Raw genomic sequence first — 24,922 nt, 5'->3', positions numbered from 1 at the left:
TCCTGTCTTTCTGGGAATGTTATTCTGTGGACAAACCGGACAGCCGCTTCCTTGAGGTCAGCGTCAGAGCATTCAAACTCTCTGAGGGGGAAATAAAAAATTGAAGCACTTTCCCATACTTGAAGAAGACACTCCATTAAGTACACCTCTACATGCACAAATAAATAAATAAGCATTACATTAGCGATACATATTTTGAACTGTACTTATCCTTTACACACTGCCGGGGAGGTGAGTCTCTTCCCATAAAGATTAAACCAAAGCAGACTTTGCGATGTAGACTTCTGTGGTGTCATCACTGAAAGACGTTGAAGAAAAAGTCAGTGAAAACCAAAAATGTCTCGTATCATTTGACCCTGTGAGAAAGAAAATACGTTTGGAGTTTTGGAATGTTTGGGAATTTGGTAGCTGCGCAAGGGCTTCTCCTGCTGTCCCTGGTGTATCTGCCTATTTGGTTACAGAAAAGTAGACTAGATTGAAAACTTCTTAAAACACCTTCTAATCATGTGTAGGTTGTGCAATGCAATTTCTTTTTCTTTTTTTTTTTAAATGGAGGCGCAGGCTTAGAGTATGACAACACCGTAGGACCCGGAATCCTAAAGCTGCGAGCTGCGACGCCTGTATGCAGTGTTTGTTGCGTTTCCTGTATTCGGTGGAGGCGGCGTCCTCCTCTCTGTGGCTTGCATGGCAAATGTTCATGTGTCATGGTTGTCTTTTACCCTGGAGGATCATCAGCCAGCTCCTTCATACTATGTCACTCTTAACAAGCTGTGAAGAAGTGATGCTGTTAAATCACTGGTGTCCAAACTACGGCCCGTGGGCCATTTGCAGTGGTGACGTCCATTTCATGCGTGAAAAACATGCTTGGAGATTTCAAAGTGTTCCTTGCAGACTTTTTTTTTTCTGAATGTGGCTTTTGGTGAGAAAAGTTGGACATTTTTGTGTTAAACCTAAAATATATATTTATATGTGTGTGCGCATTCGCATCCCGGCCACAGGGATCATCACACTTGCTCCTCTTCACTTGGTTTCATTAGATGTGGCGTTTGTTGTTTTGCCGACTCAGCACTCGTCGCAGTGGCGTGAATCGTCCCTCACTCTGCCCCCGCCCACCCCAAGGGAGCGAAGGGTGTCATCGTCTCTGTCACGGTCCCGAAAGACGCGAGGTGAGCAATGCGGAGGAGCTTGGCTGATTGAGGGCAAGCGCGCCCAGGCGTACAGTGCACGGAGATGGCGGCCCGTCATAAACGGATCAGCGCCGAGATGGAGAAGGGTTAGGGGAAGGAGGAGGTTGTCATGGCGACACTGCTCCGAGATAGACACTCGAGTGTTGTGCTACAGCATGACTTACCATTACTTTTAGTTAGCTCAAAGGAAAAACAATGTTTATCACAACAAAGCAGCAAATGTTCAAATGGAAAACTAATAAAAACATCACACACTTGGCTGAAGGTGGAAGACGTGGCTGACACCAAGGTGCTCTAAAAGCAGCCACACCAGCCGGAAGCCCTGGTCCACTCATTGGCTGTCAAGTCTGACTAAAGAGACCAAATCAAATCCACACCTTCTCACGAGTCCCGCTTTCTCCGTGTAACGAGGCACTCTAAAGTGGCTGTGTCACTGCTGAAAGGAAGATTCATATTTGGGAAGTAAGCAAACATACTATACAAGTGTATTACGTGTCTTTTTAGGGTATTGCCGTAGTAACAGATGTGACATCATGTCTGGCCCCTGAACATAAAGGAGCTCGAGTGTGACCTCCATTTCAAGCGTCTTTGGCAGAGGCATTCATAGAAGGCAAAGGAGGCATCCCGTCTTCAATGTGCACCAGTAACCTGATTACCCGGTTGTCACTCCGGATAAGGACCAGGCTTTTGGGATGCTTCTGGGATTCTCAGTCTGTGGCAGAAATCTTGGGATGTTCTCGGGAAAGGATGTTAGCTCATGCATGGAAGGAAATCCTAACGAGCTAAGAGGAAGCACGGTTAGCACTAATTTTCAGGGCTTGATTTAAAGTCGGGTGCTAATGGTTGACTTCAGTTTTAGGGTTGAGTTAGAGAGAGTGTCAGAAATAAGGGTTAGGTTATGTTTGTGTCAGGTTGAATTGGGATATCTTAAAGTTTCCCCATCTAAATTAAAAATGATGTTTCTGCGAACAATCTTTCAGTTTCCTCTTTGGGAATGTTCCTTGGACACTTGGAGCAATGTGACTAAAAGGAGTAGGCAGGGGAAGGCAACAGGATACGATCAGGGGGTGGACCTTGCTGATTCGCATTTCCACTTCCATTCCCTTTCTCTCCACTTTGCTCCACTTGACTTCATCTTTGTCTTCCAGTCTCCGCACTCACTGACAGATCCTGGATTTCCTTGTGGAGCTGGAGAAGGAACCACCCTGGCATAAAACAATGGCGCTATGCACGCCAAGTATGGATCGCTCGAAAGCCATCCCAACAGACGAGAAGGAGCCTGGTGCGGTTTCAGTCGGGTTGACGCCGCCTGCCATCAACCTGAGGCTGACCCGAAGTTTGTCCAAGTCGGACTCGGACTTGTTGGCGCCGCCGCTCGGGGAAGACGACGGAGGTCATACTGCTCGGAGCGGATCCGTGTCCAAGTGCAAGCAGAGCCAGCCCTCCAAGGAGCGAATGCCTTCCTTCGCCTCGGAGTGGGATGAGGTAATCCACAATCTGGCTTTGAAACTACGACCGGAGGCCGATAAAAGAGGCGACTCAGAATTAGTGTGGGAAGAGGGTAAGGCGTTGCGTTTTGGAAAAGTGAGGAAAGAAGTCCCGCGGAGGTTGCCATTGTAACACCTGCGGGCCGCCGCTCTGGCATGCAAGCGACTCTGTGACTGGCGGCATTCTCCGTGTAGCATCTAGGGCTAATTGGGCCTCTGCTGTCATGACACATCCACTCAGTGTGTTATGAACACTACCCTCTCTCACCGTCGAGGGCAGTGGCGAGCATCAACCACGGCAAATCTAGAAAGCAAAAGGAGCAGCCAGAATATTCAGAAAGAGGTTTGAAGGCAGTGGCTGCAAAAATAATTGTCATCATCATAATTACCGTTTTTTTTCATGTATAATGCGCAAAATTTAGCTAATTTATTGTCCTAAAATCTGGGGTGCGCATTATACATGGGAAAAAAAAAAAAAATACGAACACAATGCTCTCGTATCAGACGCTTGCTAGATCACCTGCTCGTTTGCTGTCACAATGTACCCTACACAAATCCGAAACATTTCTTCGCTATTGAGTATGCTAGCGCATGCGCAGTGATCCTGACCGGCAGAACATCCGGTTGTTCCCAAAGATGATCTTTTTTCTGAAATCATTTTACGTTCACAGACTTAAGTAGGAGTCAAAATCTGGGTGCGTATTATACATGGGTACAGGCTTTTTTCCAGCATCAACATGCCATTTTTAGGGTGCGTATTATACATGGGGGGCGCATTATACACGGAAAAAAACGGTATGACTGTTATATTTTATAATGACTACTAAAACTTTTTTCCCTTAACATTGATTGAATTATTGTACAATAATGATAATGAAGACAATAATGAACATGTATTATGTACTACAAAATGTGTACTAGAATGTAAATATAAATAATGATTATAAACATGCAAGTAAAAAAAACGATCTAAAAACAAAAGCATTGCAACAATACAACGTAAAAATATAAACGTTTAGATAAGTCATCTCGTTCATGACAATAATACTAAATAGTAAATACAACTATCAATTCTGTTTTTTATTTTGATAATTGCTCCTGTTATAATTGCCAGCTTCGGTACATATTTAAGGACTAACTGATGATGATTGCTTATTTTCATCAGCATTCGAGGTGAGTATAATGACAACTACATAAATATATTACCAACATAAAAGGTGTCGTGATGTTGTATAATTGGCTTGACATTTTCAAGTAAAGTGTTTATGCAAAAAATAAAAACTCCGAAAGTAAATTTCAAACTATAAACTAACACAGTCACTCTCGTGTTTGACGTCAACAAGGTCACAGCCGCTCTTGATCATCCACTTGACATTTGGCGGACACGTTGAAGTTTGTGTTTGTGCACAAGTCGTCATTGTGTCATCACAGACAGACCCCTGCTTATCCCCCAGCCAGCCTCCTCTCTCCTTGACACCAGTGTTTATTCAGGCTGTGCTGGGTGGGGTGTCCTGTTCTCAAGGGCATCCTGTTATTGCAGCTGCTCCCCGACTCTCTGATGTTGTGCGCGACACGTTAGGGCTATTTGTGCACAAAGCTAAATATTTGTGTGTATTATCTTGGGAAGCCATATGACAACATTACACACACACATACTGACTCACTAAAGTTATCCATCCATCTGTTCGTCCCTCCATTAGCCCATCCACTGTCTGCGCTTCTGTATTTCAGCAACATAGACTCAATACACTGTTTGTTAGCCACAGGTACATATGAAATAATAATTAAGTATATTATATAGAATGCAAAATAGTTATGTATACTGTATGTGCATATAATATTTACAATACATGATAAAGAAGTACAAATGAAAGACATAATTTGCTGTACATATGATATGGTACTGTTAATACATTCCGATATACGTGTACAATTCGACTCTGTAATTTTGAATTGGAGCAAAACTAGTTGCCGACAGTCGACTGCTCATTAAAAAAAAGTTGATCGAACCTCGCACATCCTGGAAGGCTTTAAAGGTTAAACACGAGGAGCGTTTCTCTGCTCTAAAAAAAGACCTAATTGGACTGTTTTATTTTTTTCGCACAAAATGACTGTGTTGTTTTGGCAGCTTTAATAAGACAAATAATACGCTGCGGTCGTTTTGTATCCTCAGTGCAGATTTGGGGAGCAACTGTGTGCGGGTGCGTGGCCGTCCGTGCACTAGCGGCAGGCATATGTGATGTAATATTTAGTGTTTGAAAAAGCCCCATGCACTGGTTGGCTGCTGGTGGCATCAACACTGTGCAAGCTGAGCCTTGATTCATTTGGAAGGCAGGCGGGCGGGCACGTGGGACGCGTGGCACACCGCGCCTCAAGCAACGCAAACCTCATCTTCACTCCTTGAATTAGCCCACTTACATTCTAAAGCACATACAGTATACATACGCACGCACACATACGTGTATGACATCACATGCAACCTAAGTGCATCTTTATCGGTGTCTGTCATCAAAAGGTCCCTTCAGTGGGAGGGTGTGATGATTTATTCAAGTGCTTGCCTATGTCATTATGAGTTGCACATACAGTGCTAAATATTTTATATTTAACACATAGGTATTCCCAAACTTGAATTCTTTTTATTATGGAAATGCCTTTTTGGAGCATCAACATGGCCCAACACTCACCAAATGAAATTATTATTTTTTTGCTAATTTCGCTTTGCCCTCCTCCGGGTTTATCTGAGGATTTCACAACTGTGGGCACGTTTGAGATTCTCGTGAGACTACTGGAGCGACAACTGTGGGCATGTTAAGAAACTCCCAGTGAAACATTCCCAATGTATATTGACGCAATTCATTTCAAGTTTATGTAAAGTTTCTATATTGAAACACATTTACCGTACACGTAGAAAGCTTGCAATTTAAATTGAAAAATCCTGTTGAGAATTATGAGGGCGCAAGGAAAGCATACATGTGACATGTACAACATTTACCCCCGGGCGTTCAAACATACGTTGCCAACGTTCATATCAATGTGGGACACGCTACGTAGCTGGCTGAATGCTATAAAAAAAGGCCAAGATAAATCAAGTGTTGAGTAAATTGTCAAATAATAAGACACAGATTAGAATTGAAATTGGATTATTCCTCATGAATGTCAGACACAACTTTTGTCCTTTCAAGTTTTATACAAAAGTGACAAACAAGGAGCTACAAAATACAAAGTAAACGCAGAGCAGTGAATTATATTTGACATTAGTAGTGCTGTTATTGGAGTGTGTGTCTCGTCAATATCCTAACGCTGGCCTATTTCTGCTGTGTGGGGCAAAAGAGCCCTTTGCCCCTGGTTGCCAGGGATACAGCCTTTATGTGCTTAAATCAGTTTTTAAATGTTGCTGACATTTCCATTAAAACGAAATATGACACGTCGTTTTATTTCCCAACAGATTGAGAAGATCATGGACTTGATCGGCGCCGGCATCGGGACGTCAGATAAGAAACAGGCGAGCTCAGGTAACATTCCCCCCCCCCCCTCAATTTTATTCAAAAGACGCAGTGATTTTTATTTCTCCACCTTCCTACCACCCAAGAGAAAGAAACATAATTTGTTGGTGTGCTAATAGGAAATGACAAGTGGGGGCTTGGGGATTAAGTGAGATTTAGTCAGGAAGCCTTTACAGAGCTTCTTATTGCTCAGCGCCGCATTTACGATAGCCTAGTCGGGTTTATGCGCCGGGCACGGGACGCCTCGACCTTGTCGCTGATAACATCGGCCCGAATTATTATTGCTGTTAAAAAAAAAAATCTGATATACCTGATACTAAGCTCGGATAGAACACAGACTGCCAACGCTATCCTTATTTGGAGCTGCACCAAATGCTCATCTTTATAGATGCTCCCCATTAATATGCTTGCAGAGAAATGAAGGAAAATGTATTTTTGGAATATGATATTAAACCCAGATTTGACTATTGATGGTGTGTCGTGTAGGACTGAAAGACACACGAGGCTTTCACTACAATCAATGGTATAACGTCTCCCTCTTCCCTTGAAACGTCCTGCTCTGTGGTTATCTTTACCCTTTTCTCAGAATTCCCCATTTCCTGAGCATTGTTGGTTCGAAGAACTACCCCAGCGCCTAGGGTTATTCTGGATTACATCAAATGTGTTTGTTCACCTTTTCCGCCTCAACAGACACACACGACATACAACATAGGTGTACGTGCACTATTTATAAGCCAGTGTCCCACATTCGACTGAGTCACGTTTGCCGCTCCGGAGGTTAGCGCCGTTGCGTTTTCCCTGCCATTATTCAAATGTGTGTCACGCGTTAAAGAGCCGACGTTTCAGGAAGAGGTAGCGTGATACTGTGAGTGACGACACAATGTATGGATATCAATAGACCGTCAGATGCGTCAAAACGAAATCACTGGGGTGTTCCGAGGACAACTCGGGCAATGTTCTTGCATGTAAATCGGGTTAAAACAGAGCGACTGCAAGTATTAACAGTGCACGGTTTGTGGACAAACACACACACACTGATGTAAAAAAACAAACAAAAAAATAAATAAAATCCTGTCCTTAGTTTCCCTGAATTCATTCAGCTTTGCCGCTCATTTCCTCACGTGTTGACAAGGAGACGTCGCTACTTCTGATAAAAACAAATGCGGGTTTGAGCCCCGTTGTCTCCTCCTAACTGGCAAGCCACCAAGTTAGCATACGCCTGCGTGGCTTTAACAATTATCGTCCATATATAAATTCCTTCAGTTCCAACAAAAACAAGAAAATTAACCTCATTCCAATACTTTTCGAGGGGACTGTAGCTCACAGGGAAAAAGGTTGGTATGAAAGTGATGCTGCTAAAAAAGAAAGTATGCAATCCATCATGATTGTGGCCCACTTTCCAACCTGCAAGAGCATAATTATGTTGCCCTTGTTATCCCAAAGCAATGGAAATGACGGGAAGGGGTGGTTGATATTTTTAACAGGCTTTGTCTGGATGCGCTGGCGTTAAAAAAGCCCTTTAGTCAAGCTATGGGGGTTTCACGCTGAATTACAATTAGATCCTTCTTACTCGCTGTTAGCATCTTAACTCGCCCATGCACGGCCTCATCTTCCTTAGCCACCGATGAGCATTAGTGGGTCACAACCCGCCCACCCCGGCCTTGCCCTTTTTTACCTCATCACTAAAACCTGGAGCAGAAAAAGCTGCGGCACCACGGCCTGCCATTCTAATTGGACGTGAACTCAACAGCCAATTTGGCCTTCCTCACTCGCCATCCAGGAGGCTGATTGTGGGCGGCTTGAAAGTCTTTATAATCCGCTTCAGATAACGCCAACCACCATGGCCGCCGCAGAGAGCAGCAATGCATGCTGGGATATCCGCTGCCTTGATACTTATGCGGCAAGAAAATCATTAAAAAATTCCATCCATCTATTTATTTGGTACTATATGTACGGCTGGAACACATCCCAGCGGACACCTTGGATTGATTACCTGTCAATCACTGGGCTGACGCACAAACACACATATATATATATATATATATATATATATATATATATATATATATATATATATATATATATGACTTATAGACTTAGACTCATATGTAGGCGCACACACTTTGTAAAGACTTAAGAAAATGTACATTCTTAAAAGTACCTAATGTACATTTTGGCAAACAGCAAAGATAAATTAGTCTTCAATGAACTCTAAAACCGCAGTTGCTTTTTTTTTTGTCATCTGGAATTGCTGATTGATAAATACAATTCGTCCTGCATTTACTGACCATTGCTCCATGTTCAGAAAATTGATCTAGTCGATGATTTGCTCTCCGTCAGGTTGTACTTCCAAACGCACATTTTTTGGTGCACGTCCCTCGTTGCTGAATTATTTAAGCGTTAGCTTGTTTTTTTTTGCTGACCCCTGTTGCGTTTTTCCATTTTCTGTCTGAACAATAGAAACAAATCGTGTTTGGATCTGCCAACCTGCCTACGCCACTAAACAATCGACATGCTTCTTATTCAATATAGCATGCGCAGTATACCATCCCGTGTTTATTTTTAGGTTTGGAGCTATTGTAGTAATACTTAATGCGATTAAGATCAAAGTCTCCCCTGACTCTGCGTGTTTTCCTTTTTTTTTTTTTCTTTTCTTTTTTACATAAGATCCAACCTGCGAGCGTGTTCCTGAGCGGATAACGTGAGAATGTGGTCCGACACGACAGGAGTTTGACTCCTGTCTGTCATGCAACCCACTCTCACTGTGCAGAAAATATCAAACCAAGATTAAAGACATCGAAATAAAGGCAAAATATGGGTGTGCTTTGTCAAAATATGTCTTTTTTCCAAACAATTTCAAAGTATCAACTTTAAAAAAAATGAATAAAATATTGTAACTTATAGGTTTAGGTTCTTTCATTCATTTCATGATTGATAATGTCAAGGCGGGCGGGGTGTGGTTTCAGTGCTTTCAAGGAACACACCCATAAAGATTTGTCGCAATTCTATCACCTCATTTTGTATACTTGGCGTTTTTTGCCCCCAATCATTCCAACTTGGCAACCTTGTACAATGACACTTTACTCTGTGTTGTGTCAAATGAAGAAGCCATAAATTTCCACCCTAGCAGGATTTGAAATGAAGTCATTATATTCCTCGTTTCATCCTGTTTTCCTTCCTCTGCTCAAGCCGCTTTCTGCAGTCCCTCCATCAACCCCCGTGCACATTTTTGTCTTTGTTCCAGTTAACCCCGTTCCATCACCTTAGAAGAACATGACAGTCAATGCAGCGTTTCCCTTTTTTTCCTCTCCACTCTACCTGTGGTGTCCTTTCTGCACCAGCAAGATTAGAGCGCCTCTTGCATGTGCATTTCTAATCAGTTAGAGAGCAAGCGAGAGAGAGAAAAAGGAGTGTGTGTGTGTGTTCATGTGAGACAGAAAGCGAGCGAGTGAGGAAAGGGTAAGGCGAGGAGGGGTGATTACATGGAGCAGCACCCCATACGGCAGCCCTGCAGTGCGATCCGGGAAAAAAAGGGGGGCTTGGAGATCGGCTGCGCAGAAAGCGCAAGAGACGAGGACTGGGAGGGTGTTCAAAAGAGCAAGGATGAGAGCCAAGGTATAGACACAGAGGGAGGAGAGGAGAGGAGAGGAGAAGGGAGTGAGGGGGGCATGATCTTTGCTTCCAGTCGTGGGGGAGGACGGCAGCGGCAGCGGCGGCGGGAGATTGAGGCAGATCGGGAAAGCGGCCAGGCGGGACGGCGTGCCCTGTGAGCAGTGAGGCGCTCCGTGTGCCCCCCTTAACCGCCATTCCAGCAGGGCCGTACGGGCATGCAGCAAAGCGGCCAAGGAGCCAGGTGGGCTGCGGCGGTGCTCCTCTTCTTCTCCTCCTCGTCGCGGACGCCCCGGGGGACGAGCGTCGTCGTCGTCGTCTGAATGCCTCCCAGGACTCCCAACCTCCCACTCGGGATTATGAAATTCAGGAGTTGAGGAAGCGCTCGCTCCTGCAGGATTTTACAAATACGCCCAACTACCTACTTAACCTTTGTGGCCCCCCCCTCCGCCGAAAAATGACCGCGCCGGTACCTCAAGTGTACTTTAAGAATGCTGCTACCTTGCTCGTACGAGCCGTGCCCTAGCTCTCAAAGCGCTTGACCAATGAAGCCATGGGACTCAGCCAGAGCTTTACAAGTATGTGGTGACCACCCCCCGACCCCGACTTTAGGGATAGAGTGTGTTGCTGTGTGAATACCAATGTTTTTTGTGATGTCTTTGGAGCGGCTTGCCTCTCCGATGCTCGGTGGGCCCAGTTTAGCCCAAATCTGCCAGCCGGGTTCCCCGCTCTCCCTTCACTCTCGGCTGACCGTAAGCCGTTAGCCTGTCCTTCCCCTTCCTCCGGTGCGGTAGCCCGCTGACGGGTGGGAGCCCCGTCGACCTATCCCCGAACCCTCCTGTTATTTTTCCAACCTCGGACCCTGCCTCCCCTGAGCTCGGCCTGGTGCTGCTGCACTCGGCTCTGCCCGCGCTGGCCGAGGATGATGTGGCAGTGCCACGTGTCGTCCTCCGAGTGCCGCTGCTACCGGCTCAACGGCTTCTCGCTGCTCAAGCGCTTCCCTCTCTCGGCAGATGGGGCGTGCGGCAAAGCCCTGGACCAGCCGGTGGGCGAGTGGCTGGAACGAGCCGGGCTGCCGCAGTACGAGGGCAAGTTCCTGCTCAACGGCTTTGACGACCTGCGCTTCATGGTGAGTCACCTGGACCCCTACCCCTGACAAACCCTCAGGCCTCTGCTTCCTGCTCCTGTCACCCTGCCTCCGCCCATCCACCACATCGGGGGCGGGCAAACTTTAGTGCACGAGTCTCTTTTTTTAATGAATCGAGCAGTTATTTAATAGTGCAATTGCAAAAAATATTTCACCATTCTTAGTTGATCATTAACATGAATTCAATTAACTGATTTATTTATAGTCAAAGTTATAGGGGTGAATGTAGCATTTTTATATGTAAAATACGGTTTTATTCACAACAAATCAATGAACTATTTCATGATAAATGAAAGAAAATTTTGCATAAAGTTAAATAAAGCAAAGAGAACAAATGGAGCAACAAAAATTATGTAACAAATAAATGAAGAAAATGTATTAAATTTGCTCATTTTTTAACTCACAATTAAAGCAGCCTTTTCATGAAACTGTTTTAATGTGTATGCTAAATCTCCTTTTTTTTTTACAAATATTTTTGGCTTTACGACTTACAGTAAATAAAAAGTAAACAATATACGCAGAATTGTTAACGTTCTGTTTTCTTATATTATAAAATAAATAATGTTAATGCACATGTATTTGCTTCCTCTTCGCATTGCACTGAGGTGAAGATCACGCAGATTGATTGACCATGACCCCCCCTCCCCCGAACACCTCCCTATCCTCCTTTTCCCAAGCGGGAGCATAGGCCACCCTCATTGCCATGACAAACAGCCATGAAAAGCCATTAACTTTTTCCCCGTTATTAAAAATGAGATGATCTCATTCCGCTGTCTTTGCAGCTAAATGGAGCTCACTTTTAATGCACTGCAGCTTCTTCCAGATAAACTCTGCATGCTCCCGTTACGACCGGTGTGAAGGTTTCACATAGGTTTGGGAATTTCTTTAAAACACTATTCTGGTGACTTCCTGTCTCATCTGTGACATGCTTTTGTCAAAATAGCGCAGGGATCAAGAATCAATGTACACCTGACATGTTTTTAGGGGCCCGGCTCGCTACTCCCCATTTACCAATGGCGAGTACGCCTTTTGTTACTGTGACAAGCGGGGGCGGAGCATAGGTTGTACAACTGTCCCTGCTGCTGGCTTCCCCAGAGCGTGGGGTAAAAAGTGCAAAAGCATTTGAACTTGCAAAGGCAACACTTCATATATTAAACCAAACACAAATGCAATTTTTTTGTCACGCTACAAAAAAACTCAGTGCAGTTCTGCTTTCCTTTGGGCTTGGATTGCACCCATGATTGATGTGGGTGTCTCCGCATGATCATGTTTCAGACAGTGTGGTCTAGCCATCACTTGAAAGTGGCTCTGGATCTTCACCCAGTCAGGCTAGTTGGGAAAACCGTGGCGGGGCTTATATGATTTAAATGAACATGACTGTTATGTGACACTAAGGCAGAAGAGGTTGTTCAGACATTTCTTTTGGTCACGATTCCCGAGCAGATCTGGAAAGTAAGCTCATCGTCGTGCCCTCCGTCCACCCTAATTACATATTAATCAGTTGATTTAACTGCACCTCACTGCGCACAGCATGACTGAAAGCATTATCATGTTTTTTTTTGCTAAATAACAGAGAAACGCGCCTTTGACGTGGGTCGCTCCCCGGGTCAAACCATGGCCGCCGCGGCGTAAATAACGGCTCCCTGGGGGACTCGGAGCGAGCGTTTGAGCTGCTGTTGGGTTACGTCACCTTGTCACGCCGGAGCTCGGCGAAGAGGCGTGGAGGGAAGCTGCTCCATGACCCCTTTAGTATTCATGCTATCTGATATATTTTTGTCCAACTTTCAGGGGAGATGCTTAGATTTACAAAAGCCATTGCAGGAGCTTCAGGGGCAAAACCATTTTTGGCATTCAAGACCAATGTTTCCACAGACACTTGGGTATAGGGAACTATGTACCTTTTGTGTTTAGGAGATTCAAAGCATTTTGAGTGATTTGTTTACTGTATATTCATTTCGCAAACGAGTCACTACTATGGCTATAACAGTGCGATCTGGTGGGGCACTGCCCCACTTGCCCCACCATGTATCTGACCAACATTAGATGAAGTTTACAGCCAATCTATCCCTCCCATGTATGTATGTCATTAGCAGATTTTCCATTCAATCCGATTTATATATGACAAATGTGAAATTGAAAAACTGCGTCTCACTGTTAGATTGGATGATTCCGTGCAGGAGGGGAAGATTTCCCAAACCTAATGTGATGCAGACTATGGCTCATTAAGCATTCTGATGTTCATTTGTGTATGATGCCTCATGTGTCTGCTGGACCTGACACATGGGTGAGATAAATGATGGGCTTATAGAGCTGCGCTAAAAGAACGCCGATGCGATGCTTGTAAACAACGGCAAAGGTCAGACGAGTTTGGTAGACGGGGCGGATGTTTCATCGCGTGCCCTTTTAACGTGCTTCCAGATTTGTCAATGTCAACAAACCTAAGTTCTCCAGTAGGAGGCAGTGCTTTTTAGAACCGCTTTCAAACTTTGACACACCTCATAAAAAAGGGCATGTTACAAATCAACATTAGTGTCATCCTAAAATTAGAAAAATCAAATTAATTCCATCTCATTTAAATTTTGGTCAATTTGACCCACAATATAAAAACTAGAAATCAGCTTCTTGGCACTGTGTAGGAGCTTAAAAGTAGATCAATTGCAAAGTGCATTTTGAGAATTCATTCTGGGCAAAGAGTCATAGCCAAGCCGTCCGCCTCTTGATGAGAAGTTTCCCCCCCAGCGGCCTGGCCCGGCCCGGGCCACGGTGCAGAGAAAGCAAGCGCATGAGTGCTGAGGCGTTCTGTGGCCAGTGACGAGTGCGCCGAGAGGCAGCTTTTGAGGGATCATGAATTATAAGCAGCTATGTGCTCATTCTCATCATTTTTACACGACAATTCGCATTTTCCGCCCATCATCGGTCCCTTCTACGGGTGTCGACTTTATTTGAGTATTTTTAGAGTGCTAACACTTGTTGCCTTGATGTCCGAGCAAATGTGGCAAGTTGTCTACTGAGAATTATATTCGTTGCAAATGTGTCTGGTGTCTGTACAAACTTCAACAAAATCGCTCCAGTACGGACATGAGCATGCTCAAGCCTTTTTCGGGGTCCTATAGAGAATATTATTTAGGGCTTCAAGTTGAAATCCAAAGCAAAACATTTATGTTTGACATGGCTTTGGCCTGTCAAAAGCGAATTACATATCTAGGGAACACTGTAGCCACCTAGTGGCCAGGAGGTCCCAAACAGCCACTAAGTTGGCACATGCCTTTGGGCCAGCTCTGCACATGAACACACAAAGCATAACACATGACTGAGTGACGCCGTTCCTGCGAAGGTCTTTCGGAAAATAGGAACGAAGACAATTTGCCGTACGGGGTCAAGAGAGGGACGCTAATTTAGCCAGAACACACAGCAAGATAGAAGAGAGCTATCATCATCGCCATCGCCGCCACCACGAATCACATCACTAGCAGCGTGCGGCTCATTAACTATGCAAGTACTCAAGCGTACATTTTGCCGTCACATGACGTCAAATAGAGCCTCCCCAGGCATCATCTATTTCAGGCTCCTATCCTGGATTTATGGCTGGCGACCTTTTATTAATCAGGCTGCAGTGGTGCTTTGAGGCCAAGCCAGCGGGATGAAGCAAAGACAGAACATTTGAACATTCTTGGCTTGAAACAATCAATATGCAGCAGTACAGCAGCACTGGGGAGGGAAAAACGCTTAGCTGCACATTTTCCGGCCTCGCTCTACGGCTCCCTATTCACTCGATACAGTAGCTGTTTGGCAGAAGTAAAGTACTTGAGTAGAAGTACAATCATCTTAACAGAAAATAACACCATCTCATTTTCAACATGCACAGCGCTTTGTTTTAGGTTTACTTTGACAGTAAGCAATCTCCAAGTGGGAATAACTTCCCTTTCAAAATAAATGTCACTGAATTAAATGAATGCTGTCCCATTGTCAGTGGCTTAACCTTAATCAGTTTGCGTGTCATCAATTAGAACATTTATGTACATTTTGTAGCTGACTTATGTGGAATCATTTACATTTTTCTTTTCCTATACTGTATTCCATTTGTCAACTAGATATTCTTCTCCATAAATATCATTATATAGGGAATGAGTTGAATGATTATATTTTCACTTATCTCCTATTCTCTAATTACGGCATTAATAAGGATCCGCTTTAGGAACCACAGAATGTTCCTGGTTTCTTTCCCCGTGTCAATGAAGGCAGCTCTTGCGGACGGACGCATCCACCGAGGCGTTCTTTGTTCCCGACGCGTCGCACTGCATCACATTGATCTCGCCGCGCCATGCACAATTTATTTGACTTCGTTGTCCTCCCACTCGCCTCGTGTCAAGCATGCGCTAAACACTCGCATCCCAAGCCATGCTATGGATTTGGTCAGTACGGAGCATTCCGTGAACGCTCAGCCTCTGGCCAGTGAACGTCATGGTCTGTTTTTGGCTGCCGACCAGTCTCGGGAGTGCCCGGCCTCTTGTCCAAAGACAGCTGGGAAAGGCTCCAGGTCACACGTAGCCCTAAGCGCTATGCACACACACAAAGATGCTGCACTGTTTTCCTAACCCACTCGCTCGGTTAGTGTGGACTTTGAGCAGATTGAGTTATCCAACCCCCCCCCAGGCTTGGATTAGTTATTTTGACGAGTAGGATTCAGTTGGAGCGTGTATTTGGATGGACATTGAGTTCATTGGTATGCCTTTCCTGCGTATGTGCAGGGAAGTAACGTGATGGAAGACCAGGATCTCCGAGACATCGGGATCACTGACCCAGGACACCGAAAAAAAATCCTGCACGCGGCACGCGGACTGCCCAAGGTACTCCAAGTTTTTGCGTTTGGGAATAAATGTTCTTTGTTTCTGGATGTATTATTATGAGATGCATGGTGGCCACAGGTTGCATGAGGGATCGGACATTTGACACTATTGTGGATTAGAAAAGCCTAAAGCACCTACAGACGAGCTGAACAAGCATTTTGATCAAAAGTGCCCAATTGATGGATGACTGGAAAAATGTATCTTGAGCTTGTGGTGAGGGGTGTGCTCAGAGTCATTTTTCTGAACTGCTGGAAAAATGACAGGTCGGGAGTGGCCGCTCGACGAATTAATGCTTCCAGTACCAAATTACATTTACGAGAGCACCGCCCATCACCGTTCGCATCGCTCAAGTTTCGATGACGTGACATCCCATCATCGACCGTTGGCTGACTTATTGCGAAGCGTTAAATATGGTCGGCCAAAGGACACTCACCTGTGACGTTCCTGCTGCAGGTCAAAGCTCTGGGATGTGACGGTAGCACATCTCTGGCCTCGTGGCTAGACGGCCTGGGCCTGCACGAGTATCTGCCCAATTTCCTGTCCAGTGGCTACCGAACGTTGGAGTGTGTCAAGAACCTGTGGGAGCTGGAGATCATCAACGTAAGCAGCCTTCTGTGACCCAAACCTTACTCTTTCAAATTGATGCCAAAAGTGGAAGCCACTTATCTATTCAGGTTTATGGCATGTTGTGTGGAGAAAGGAGATCAACTGAGGACACCTTGTAGTCCGCTCCCTGGCAGTTTGCGCTCTTTCAAAAGCCTCCAAAGATATTTTGCTTTGTGACTCACTCACAGCCGGGGCTATCACATCGTTTACTCTAATTTTTCGAGAAAGTCGCAATTATGCATCGTGGCAAAAATACCACAATCAACTTTGCCTCCAGTAGTTTTTTCTTTCGTTAGCTTAGTTTCAACTGAGCAGAGGGTTGAGAACATCCGTGTGTTGCCATGGTTACATTCCGCAGACTTTCTTAAAGCATCCCATCTTTATTTTTTTTTCTTCTTCTTACATGGCCGCCATGCTCTGCAGCAGGCAAATCGAGCATTGCCGTGACCTACAAAGCGCTTTACGTTCCCGCACGCCATCTTAAGTGTTTTATTACGAGGATTGACACAACCTCCAACCCCCGTGGGAACGCGAGACTTCCAGACCAATTCTTCCCCGAGTCGGGATGAATAATTGAAGTCTTCAGACAAAAAGAGATATGCACAATAAGTCTGTTGCTGAGGATCTCGTAGCGGCAGAACTAATTGTAGGCGGAATGTTAATAACAGACACGAGTGTGCTAATAGGCAATTATGCAAATTTATCCCATACAGAAGAGTTTTTGACTCCATAAAACTAACAACCTCTGACGACTATAATCACAGTTTTAACAAGGGGGAACGTGCTTTGAGAAAGTGAGCGTTTTAAAATACACCAAACGAGGATTCAGCTAGCGTACAGGGGGGGGGGGGATCATTAAGCCAAATGTGCACAGGTAAGGCGACGATTGAAATTACAATTACGTGAAACTGGACCTTAAAAGTTCAGAATAAATGATACGGATAATTGAATGTCAAATCAGTTGTCTCGTTACAACAAGTAGCTACTGTTCTGGTGCCTCTGGTAAGTGTGGCTGTTTTGGTTAGCGATCGATTTAAAATGAATTCCGATTATTATTCCGTTTGTTAGTCCTCTACTCAGCAGGTGGGTGAGTTAATTTTCATTCAGTCCGTTATCATGGTTCGTCTGACCTCTATTTGTGCTATGGCCTCTATATTTTGTGAGCGAAATTGGCTCACTGTGTTATTTAGGCACGATGCACAAAGATGCCTCGTGAATTATGAAGCGAGACGGTAGCGTATTCAAAACTGATGGTAAAACAGATTGAGGCTGAATTATTGATGGCCAGTCAAGGGGCGTGTGCTGCCGACTCGGTGGATTTCAGAGACCGCACATTGCATTGTTTGGAAATGGCTTCTCAGAAGGCTCGTCGCTGCCATAGGTCATCAGGGTGGGTCCGCTGGGCCACAGGAAGCGGATCATCGCTTCTCTGGCCGAGAGACCTTACGAGGAGGCGCCCTCCAAGTCCAGGCGGCTGTCTCCTATCATGGTGAGGACTATGATACTACACCATCACTTTGACTTCCTTAGAAAGCGGAAACAGGCTTTAATTTGACCGACTTATTGATGAAGCAAACCAATGTTTTGCGCTTGGTAGAAACAGGACTATTTCAAACCAAGAAGATAACAGCTAAAGAATCTCATGGAGAATTGTTGGGGATGAATGTTGGATCGAGATCAGAAAAGCTGAAAGCGACATGGCTGTTTAAACATTGTATCATCACGTGATGTGCGCCTTTTTCTACCACTCAGTTCCATGACCTCCTGTCCCAAAGCACTTGCCCTCTGGGCCAGATGGACCCCTACACCAGTCGCTCTATGGACATGCTGCTGCCCCTGGCCGAGGCGGACCGGCGGCGGCGAGCGGATCAGGACGGTAGCGTCTCTCTGCGTTCCTACTGTGAGCGGCCGCGCTCCGTCGTGAGTTCCCGTTTTCTTTACATCCTTTCATTGTTTCTTCGTCGAATTTTACAACCACTTTAAAACTTGGAACATTCTCAAGTCGTGATCATTAAAGGGAATTGTCCAAACGTATTAGTCAGAAGATAAAATTTGGATTTACAATACATGCTCTTAATTAATTTACAAAATCAACCAAACAATTAATCATTATTATTTAATTCAGTGGGGATATGTGGGGGAAGAGTTCATTTTACGCCACTATAAATCTCCAACTTGGAAACAATTTACACATGCATAACCACGATTAGATGCTGATGCACCATTTCATATATACTTCTCTTGATATATATTCAAAATGCTGAATCTGGTGAACTCCCAGATCTCAGTGTATACTTCCGCCCGCACAGTTGTGTCACTGGCGAATTGACTTAACACGTGAACCCGGCCAACATCTGGGTCCCGCTGTCATGAACTCTCGCAGCTCTGACTTGACGGCTTGGTCCTCAGGTGAAAGCGCTAAGAATAACTTCACCGCCACGGCCAAATGTTAGCGTTGGCTAAAGGTCAAAAACTGCTGCACAAACTCAGAGTCTGGAGTGCGTCACCCCCGCGAGAACTTTTACTACATTTGTGCAACGATATCAAGCATCCATTATCCATACTGACGATGGTGTCACTGCAGGACCGACACAGCGAGCGACACAAAGATTCTCGTGTGAACCTGCGGCCGCCGAGCCACTCTGCTACCTACGCCACTGTGTCGGCTTGGCACCACCAGCCTGAGAAGCTCATCCTGGACGCCTGCGGGTACGAGGCAACCGTAAGTCCTAACCTAACCTAATTAATCATTCCAATATTTTGAGATAACGACACAGCTCCTCCCTAACATGACCTTATTATACATTTGATGATAGTCTCCATGAATGTCTAACCAGGTGTGTTCTAATGGCAGTACTTAGGTTCAATGATAATCAGGGATCTACGGGGGATCGAGTCCACACAAGAAGCCTGTGCTAAAATTAGGGCAAGTATTCCTCAAAATATTCATCCATTCATTATCCGGATTCAGATTTTTTTCAAATAATTGTTTTCTTTGCAGAAATCCAAGGATTCTAGAAAGGGTCCTGTTGTTGTACTCTCCATTACCTACAGGGGCGTCAAGTTTATTGACGCAGCCACAAAGGTAATGACGAGAAGCCTCTGGGAAAGCATGTGCGTTTTCTTTCATTCTTTGCCATCTCTTCCGCTAGATCATAGTTGCAGAGCACGAGATCCGAAACATCTCCTGTGCTGCCCAGGACCCGGATGACCTGTGCACGTTTGCCTACATCACCAAGGACCTGAAAAGTGGCCACCATTTCTGTCATGTCTTCAGCACGGTGGAGGTGGTAAGTGCTGGAAGACAATTTTATCCTGAGGCCGTACTGAAAATGCCATTTGGGCAATTTCTCGCAATTACACAGACGCAGACGTACGAGATCATCCTAACTCTGGGCCAGGCTTTCGAGGTGGCCTACCAGATGACCATGCAGGCCAGACAGAGACATTATATCCCCCACTCGTCCCTGGGCTCCGAGGTCGTCGAGACCAAGAGCAGCCGACCCGTGTCGCAGGCGTGGAGCAGCATGAGGCGATCAGCAGTGAGTAGTGGCACTATTCTTCTTCTTTGAATGGATTTACCTAAGGACTGAGTTTATCAGAGTCATCTTCCTGCGTCATCATTGAGTTTGTTCAGGAAGTTGCAATTTTCAGCCCTCCCAACTCATTTTTATGTACCGTATTTTCCGGACTGTAAGGCGCACCTAAAAACCTAAAATTTTCTCAAAAGCTGACAGTGCGCCTTATAATCCAATGCGCCTTATATATGGACCAAATTCCTCAATTTAAACTGGTCTGAAGCATTGTGTCATGAAATCAATCATAAGTGGCCCGCTGAAGACTATGAATCATGAATCAAAAAGACTATGGATCATTAATTTGTGATTATACAGTAATTTGTCGCGTCTGAAATTGAAATAAAAAAGATAAAATGGAGAATGATTTGATTTGGATTAAAAATCTGACATGATGCATTAATGGTGCGCCTTATAGTCCGGTGCGCCTTATATAAGGACAAAGTTTTAAAATGGGCCATTCATTGAAGGTGCGCCTTATAGTCCAGAAAATACGGTATACAAATGCTTGAAATGACGCAAACTTTTCGTGAGCTGCCTAGTTCTGACAATGAAACAGACCGATCTGAATTGTAACTATGAAGAAGGTGGCCAAAGGTAAGCAGAGCTGCACGGTTGCAGAGTCCTCGCTCCCGCACCGTTGGAGAAGCAGGGGCACAACGCTAAGTGTGTCTTTTAACATGTCCTTGTCTTCTTGTCTTCTTGGTGCTGCTGTCGCCCGCCGCCGCCGCCGCCGCCCACCAGGGTGCCCCCGCGCTCGAATGCCGCTGCTGTCACTGTCACACGTGCACCACCCACCGTCCTACCTTCCTCCCGTTGCACTCCGTTAGCCCCGGAGTCCAGGTCCTTCTCTTTCCTTGCCTCTACTCACCCCCCGGCTGCCGTCGCACACCCGCTCACGCACCCCCTTCCCGGCCGCCACCTTCATCATCTTCCTTTCCTACCACCGCAGATTCCATTTCCCTCTCGCCATCTTTCCTCATGGACGACGTGAGCGCAAGTGTCGCAGTTTAGCTGAATTCCCGGTTGTGCTTGGTGGATGCTTTCATTCATTTGAATTTGAAGGTGACTGAGTGGAAGCTGCGCCCGTGGGATGTGTGGTCTGTCTGTTTTTTTTTTTTTCCCCGCCTTCTGCTGTGGGTCGCTCAACACAGGACGTGACACAAGAAGGCCTGAGAGGAATCTCAGAATTGTGAGGCAGATGTTCCAACCACTTGTCTAGCTATGCATTTTCTTTAGCTCAACTCAGCACTATGTAAACAAGCAGCTGAAACAAAGTGCTGCACGGAACATAAAACATTAGACAACTGAACCATTTAAAAAATAACAGTAACAAAGTTCAAAGCAAGACAAGTCAGGTGAGTTTCAAACTTCCTAATGTGCATCGAGAGGTCATTCCATACTTTGAGACTAGTGACACAAAAAGTTCAACAAAATATCTGCTTAGACTTAGGTACCTTTAGGAGCAGCTCGTCAGTCACCTGACCTGAAATACTGAATCGTAGCCTAGGGAAGAGATCATTGACTGTAGAGTAGGGCTGTCACTAAAACTATTCAATGTCTTTAGGATCGATTATTCTGTTGATTAATTGAATAATTAGTTCATTTTTCTTTTTTAATTAAAGCCCAAATTTGAACATTTGTAACGCTTAACCTTTCCAGAGCTAACTTTGTGCAAAAGCAACCGTGTGCACCCTGAACTTTTTGTCAGCCAATCCCAGGGCCCATACAGACAGACACTCATTCACACATGGACAGTCAACCAAATGGAAATGTGGAAGCTACCGGGAGAAACTGAACAAAAGGATCATGCGACACCCCCACCCCCATCCCACCCCAGAACAAGGCCCGAGCTGAGATTCAAACCCAGAACCTCAGAAGTGTGAGGATGTGCAAACCACTCATCCACTGTACTGTGTGGGCTGACCAAGTGTTGTCTCTGTCCTGCTTGAGTTGTGCCATTATTATTTCCGGGGTGTTCGCCCGTCAATCATCCATGTAATGGATTGAGCCCCGAGCGCCTGCGATCGGTCGCTGATCGATCGCCGGGCCGTGGAGGGGAAGCCTCCTCCGCTGACACCCGTCTCACACAATCCCTCTCGTCCCTTCCACCCTCCCCTTTCCAATACCCTCTTCCTCCTCCCCCTCCTCCTCCTCCTGCTCCACCCGGCAGATCGACCCCCTGGAGATGGACGCCGACATGCACTCCTTGGGCAGCACCTCCTGGATTTTGGACCAGCACGACGGCAACAGGCGGCCCGTCAGCACCAAGTACGAGACCACCATATTCTGAGGCCCTGCCCGCCCTCTCTCTCTCCTAATCAGACCCCCTCAACCCGTGCCCCCTTGCATCCGGTTGGCAATCCACGCACAGTTGGAGCCCCGTGCCTTCTCACTGTGACGGTGTAGCCACCCCTCAGGGCTGCCTCCTCCTGCACCTCTACGCTTTGTTTTTCTGCCCAGCAGAGGACCCCCCCTGCCCCTCTTTCCCCCTGACTGCGGCTGGGGATGCCCCCTCCCTGGACTGAGCTCATTTTTTTCCCTCGCATTTCCAACCCCTTGATAGATGGCAGAGGTTGCTTATTTGTAAATTATGTCAAAGCAAAGGATTTTTCATTTTGGGACTTTTTTGTTTTTCTTTGTCCGTGTGTAGCCTCTCTTGTCTTACCAGGCATCTACCACTGTGAAGAGGAAGAGGATGCTAAACCAATGAGCAGTTTTGTTTTTGTTGTTGTTTTCTATGCATTTGTACACACACACATACACACACACGCTGGATGGGTCACTAACACACTTTGCTGCACTTTGAGGAGGTCGGCAGCCCGATGTCATGTCATGGCCCCCCGTGAACACCACCCAAGACTGTACGCTTCCAACACACTTGAGTGAGAGACTGAGGGGGACGGGGGGGTTGTGGGGGTCTCTGCTCTGGCCTTGTAACTTGCCCTGTGCCTCTCAGCATCACGGTAGCACCGAGAGACAAAACCAAGTAAAAAAAAAAAAAAAAAAAAGAACAAACACTGTGTTGACACGTGGCACTATCCCTTTGAATATTCCAGCCGAGGCATCCGTTTTGTGATACTCTTTTGATAGGCCGAGGCCGGCCGGCTAAAACATCATGTGAGACGATTTTTGTAAATGGAATCCAAACATCCCCCGAAAAATGATGGAGGGCCCGAGCACGCATTTTCCCCCGAAATGAACATCTCATTATCACGCTTAAATGTCTAGCACGCCACGTGTGTGTCGCGTCACATTTCAAGAGGAGCCAAATAATTTGTTGTGTGTTGTGGTGATAACGAATGGATTTGCTATGCTGAGATCCACACACACACACACACACACACACACACACACACGAACACACAGTTTCATTTAGTTTGAAAGATGTCATTGTGGCGACAACACACTTTTTGCCACCCCCGCCCACTGTCCCTGTGTGTGTTGGCAGACTGTTAAAGGTGAGCTGTGCGTGTTTGTGTGGCACAGTATCAACAGCTAGCTGCCTACTGGCCATCGTGTTCTGACTGTTAGCTTCCACTGGTGATGCATGATTGCAATGTTTTGTCGCTGTTTTGGTGCCTGTGGCAAGTCGGGCCCGTCTGTCTGCGTGTGTGTGTGTGTGTGTGTGTGTATGGCGTCGATCATCCAGTTCCGTCCATCGCCTCGGTTTGAACATCCCCAGTCAGTGAGTCAGTCAGCCAGCCGCTTCCATCCCACCGTCCGTCCATCTTCATCCCGCCGTCATGACGTCACGCATCTTCACCTGTCTCGTGCGTCACCATGGCAACCTGCTCGTATGGCTACAAAGCAAGCATTTATTGAAGCCAGACGTTCAGAGCTTCGTATAAGCCTAACCTAAACCCAAATACGGCTCCCAGGGTACCCGAGTCGATGGACGCGGATTTATTGACACGTTCATTTTTGCGAGATGGCGGAAGCTCACTGTTGGTCTTCCACTCGTCTCAGTTTTAGTTCTGAACAAGCTCTTTGAGTTTCAATTTTGATTTCGAAGGCAGCAAATACAGTGATGCCTTGAGATACTATTCCAGCAAGAAAAACAATACAATGTGGTTTTTTTTTTTTTTGATGAGAAAATATATTTCAAGAAATATTCTATGAAGTAAGAATATAACTTGCTCCTCATTCTAGTGTGTGTACCTTGGCCAACTGCCAGCACCATAAGACAACAGAGTCACATAGATGCTAATTGTTAGTCCACGAGGTTGTATGGACTTTTTTCATTGTATGTTATCATTAAGGTAGCAGAAGCTGTGTTTGTTTATATACAATTAATGGATGGATGGATGTGTAATTCTCAGTTTTATCAGTAAGTTACAGCTAAGAGTAGAAATAAATAGCTTGAGGCCTCTTTGTTGAAGAATGTTTACTAATTATATCTGCCAAAAAAAGAAAAGTTATAATCCATTTGTTGGCTTGTATCTTGAAAAACAGAAGTTGGCTCAATGGTATCTCAAGGCACCATGGTATTGAAATCTATGACACCTCTACGATGGAACCACTAAAAGTTGAAGGGTGACTCAAATTGAAAATACTTTTGTGCAAAATCTATATGCCTATTAGCATGTAAAGGATAAACGTTTGTCTTTGTCTTTCACCACAGAAAAGATGTTTCTGTTTGGTTCCTATGCTGGTTTTGGTCAAACTATGGTTGGGTTTGACTTAATTGCAAATGTTTTATTGCTCTTCAAAAATGGTCTTCTATAAAACTTCTCTTGTGTTTCACTTTAGATTTTGAGCTCTATGTTAGGCCATCACGCCGGCAGCAAACACGCCGGCCTGAATGACTTGTGCACTCTTTTGGTGTCCAGAAATGATCATGAATCCTCGTAGAACAACCAAAACTGTTGTGCAGAACAAGTTATACCTCGATGTGAAACCTCAGCTTAGTGAGGATCTAAGGTATTAATTCGGTTTTGCTTTATTTTTGGATTTTGATT

At 45.3% G+C, this 24,922-nt stretch overlaps 1 protein-coding gene across 2 annotated transcripts; it reads left to right on the top strand.

Moving 5' to 3' along the window:
* The first annotated feature begins 2,071 nt into the window (after positions 1-2,071).
* anks1ab (ankyrin repeat and sterile alpha motif domain containing 1Ab) lies at positions 2,072-24,712 on the top strand. 2 transcript variants are annotated; one of them, XM_061290326.1, is made up of 13 exons: positions 2,072-2,672; positions 6,120-6,186; positions 10,800-10,915; positions 15,682-15,780; positions 16,234-16,380; positions 17,768-17,875; positions 18,139-18,306; positions 18,971-19,108; positions 19,241-19,312; positions 19,388-19,471; positions 19,539-19,676; positions 19,752-19,928; positions 20,706-24,712. In XM_061290326.1, exons 1-13 carry the CDS (start codon positions 2,406-2,408, stop codon positions 20,973-20,975), a joined length of 1,851 nt encoding a protein of 616 aa, XP_061146310.1. In that variant the 5' UTR covers positions 2,072-2,405; the 3' UTR covers positions 20,976-24,712. The 2 variants fall into 2 exon arrangements, with proteins under 2 accessions (XP_061146310.1, XP_061146311.1); XM_061290327.1 differs by having other exon boundaries at positions 2,076-2,672; positions 22,135-24,712.
* The last annotated feature ends 210 nt before the right edge of the window (positions 24,713-24,922 follow it).

Source organism: Syngnathus typhle, linkage group LG11 (assembly GCF_033458585.1).
Source record: "Syngnathus typhle isolate RoL2023-S1 ecotype Sweden linkage group LG11, RoL_Styp_1.0, whole genome shotgun sequence".
Taxonomy (NCBI): domain Eukaryota; kingdom Metazoa; phylum Chordata; class Actinopteri; order Syngnathiformes; family Syngnathidae; genus Syngnathus; species Syngnathus typhle.
The sequence above is the reverse complement of the archived record's forward strand: the minus strand, read 5'-3'. Positions and strand labels throughout refer to the sequence as shown.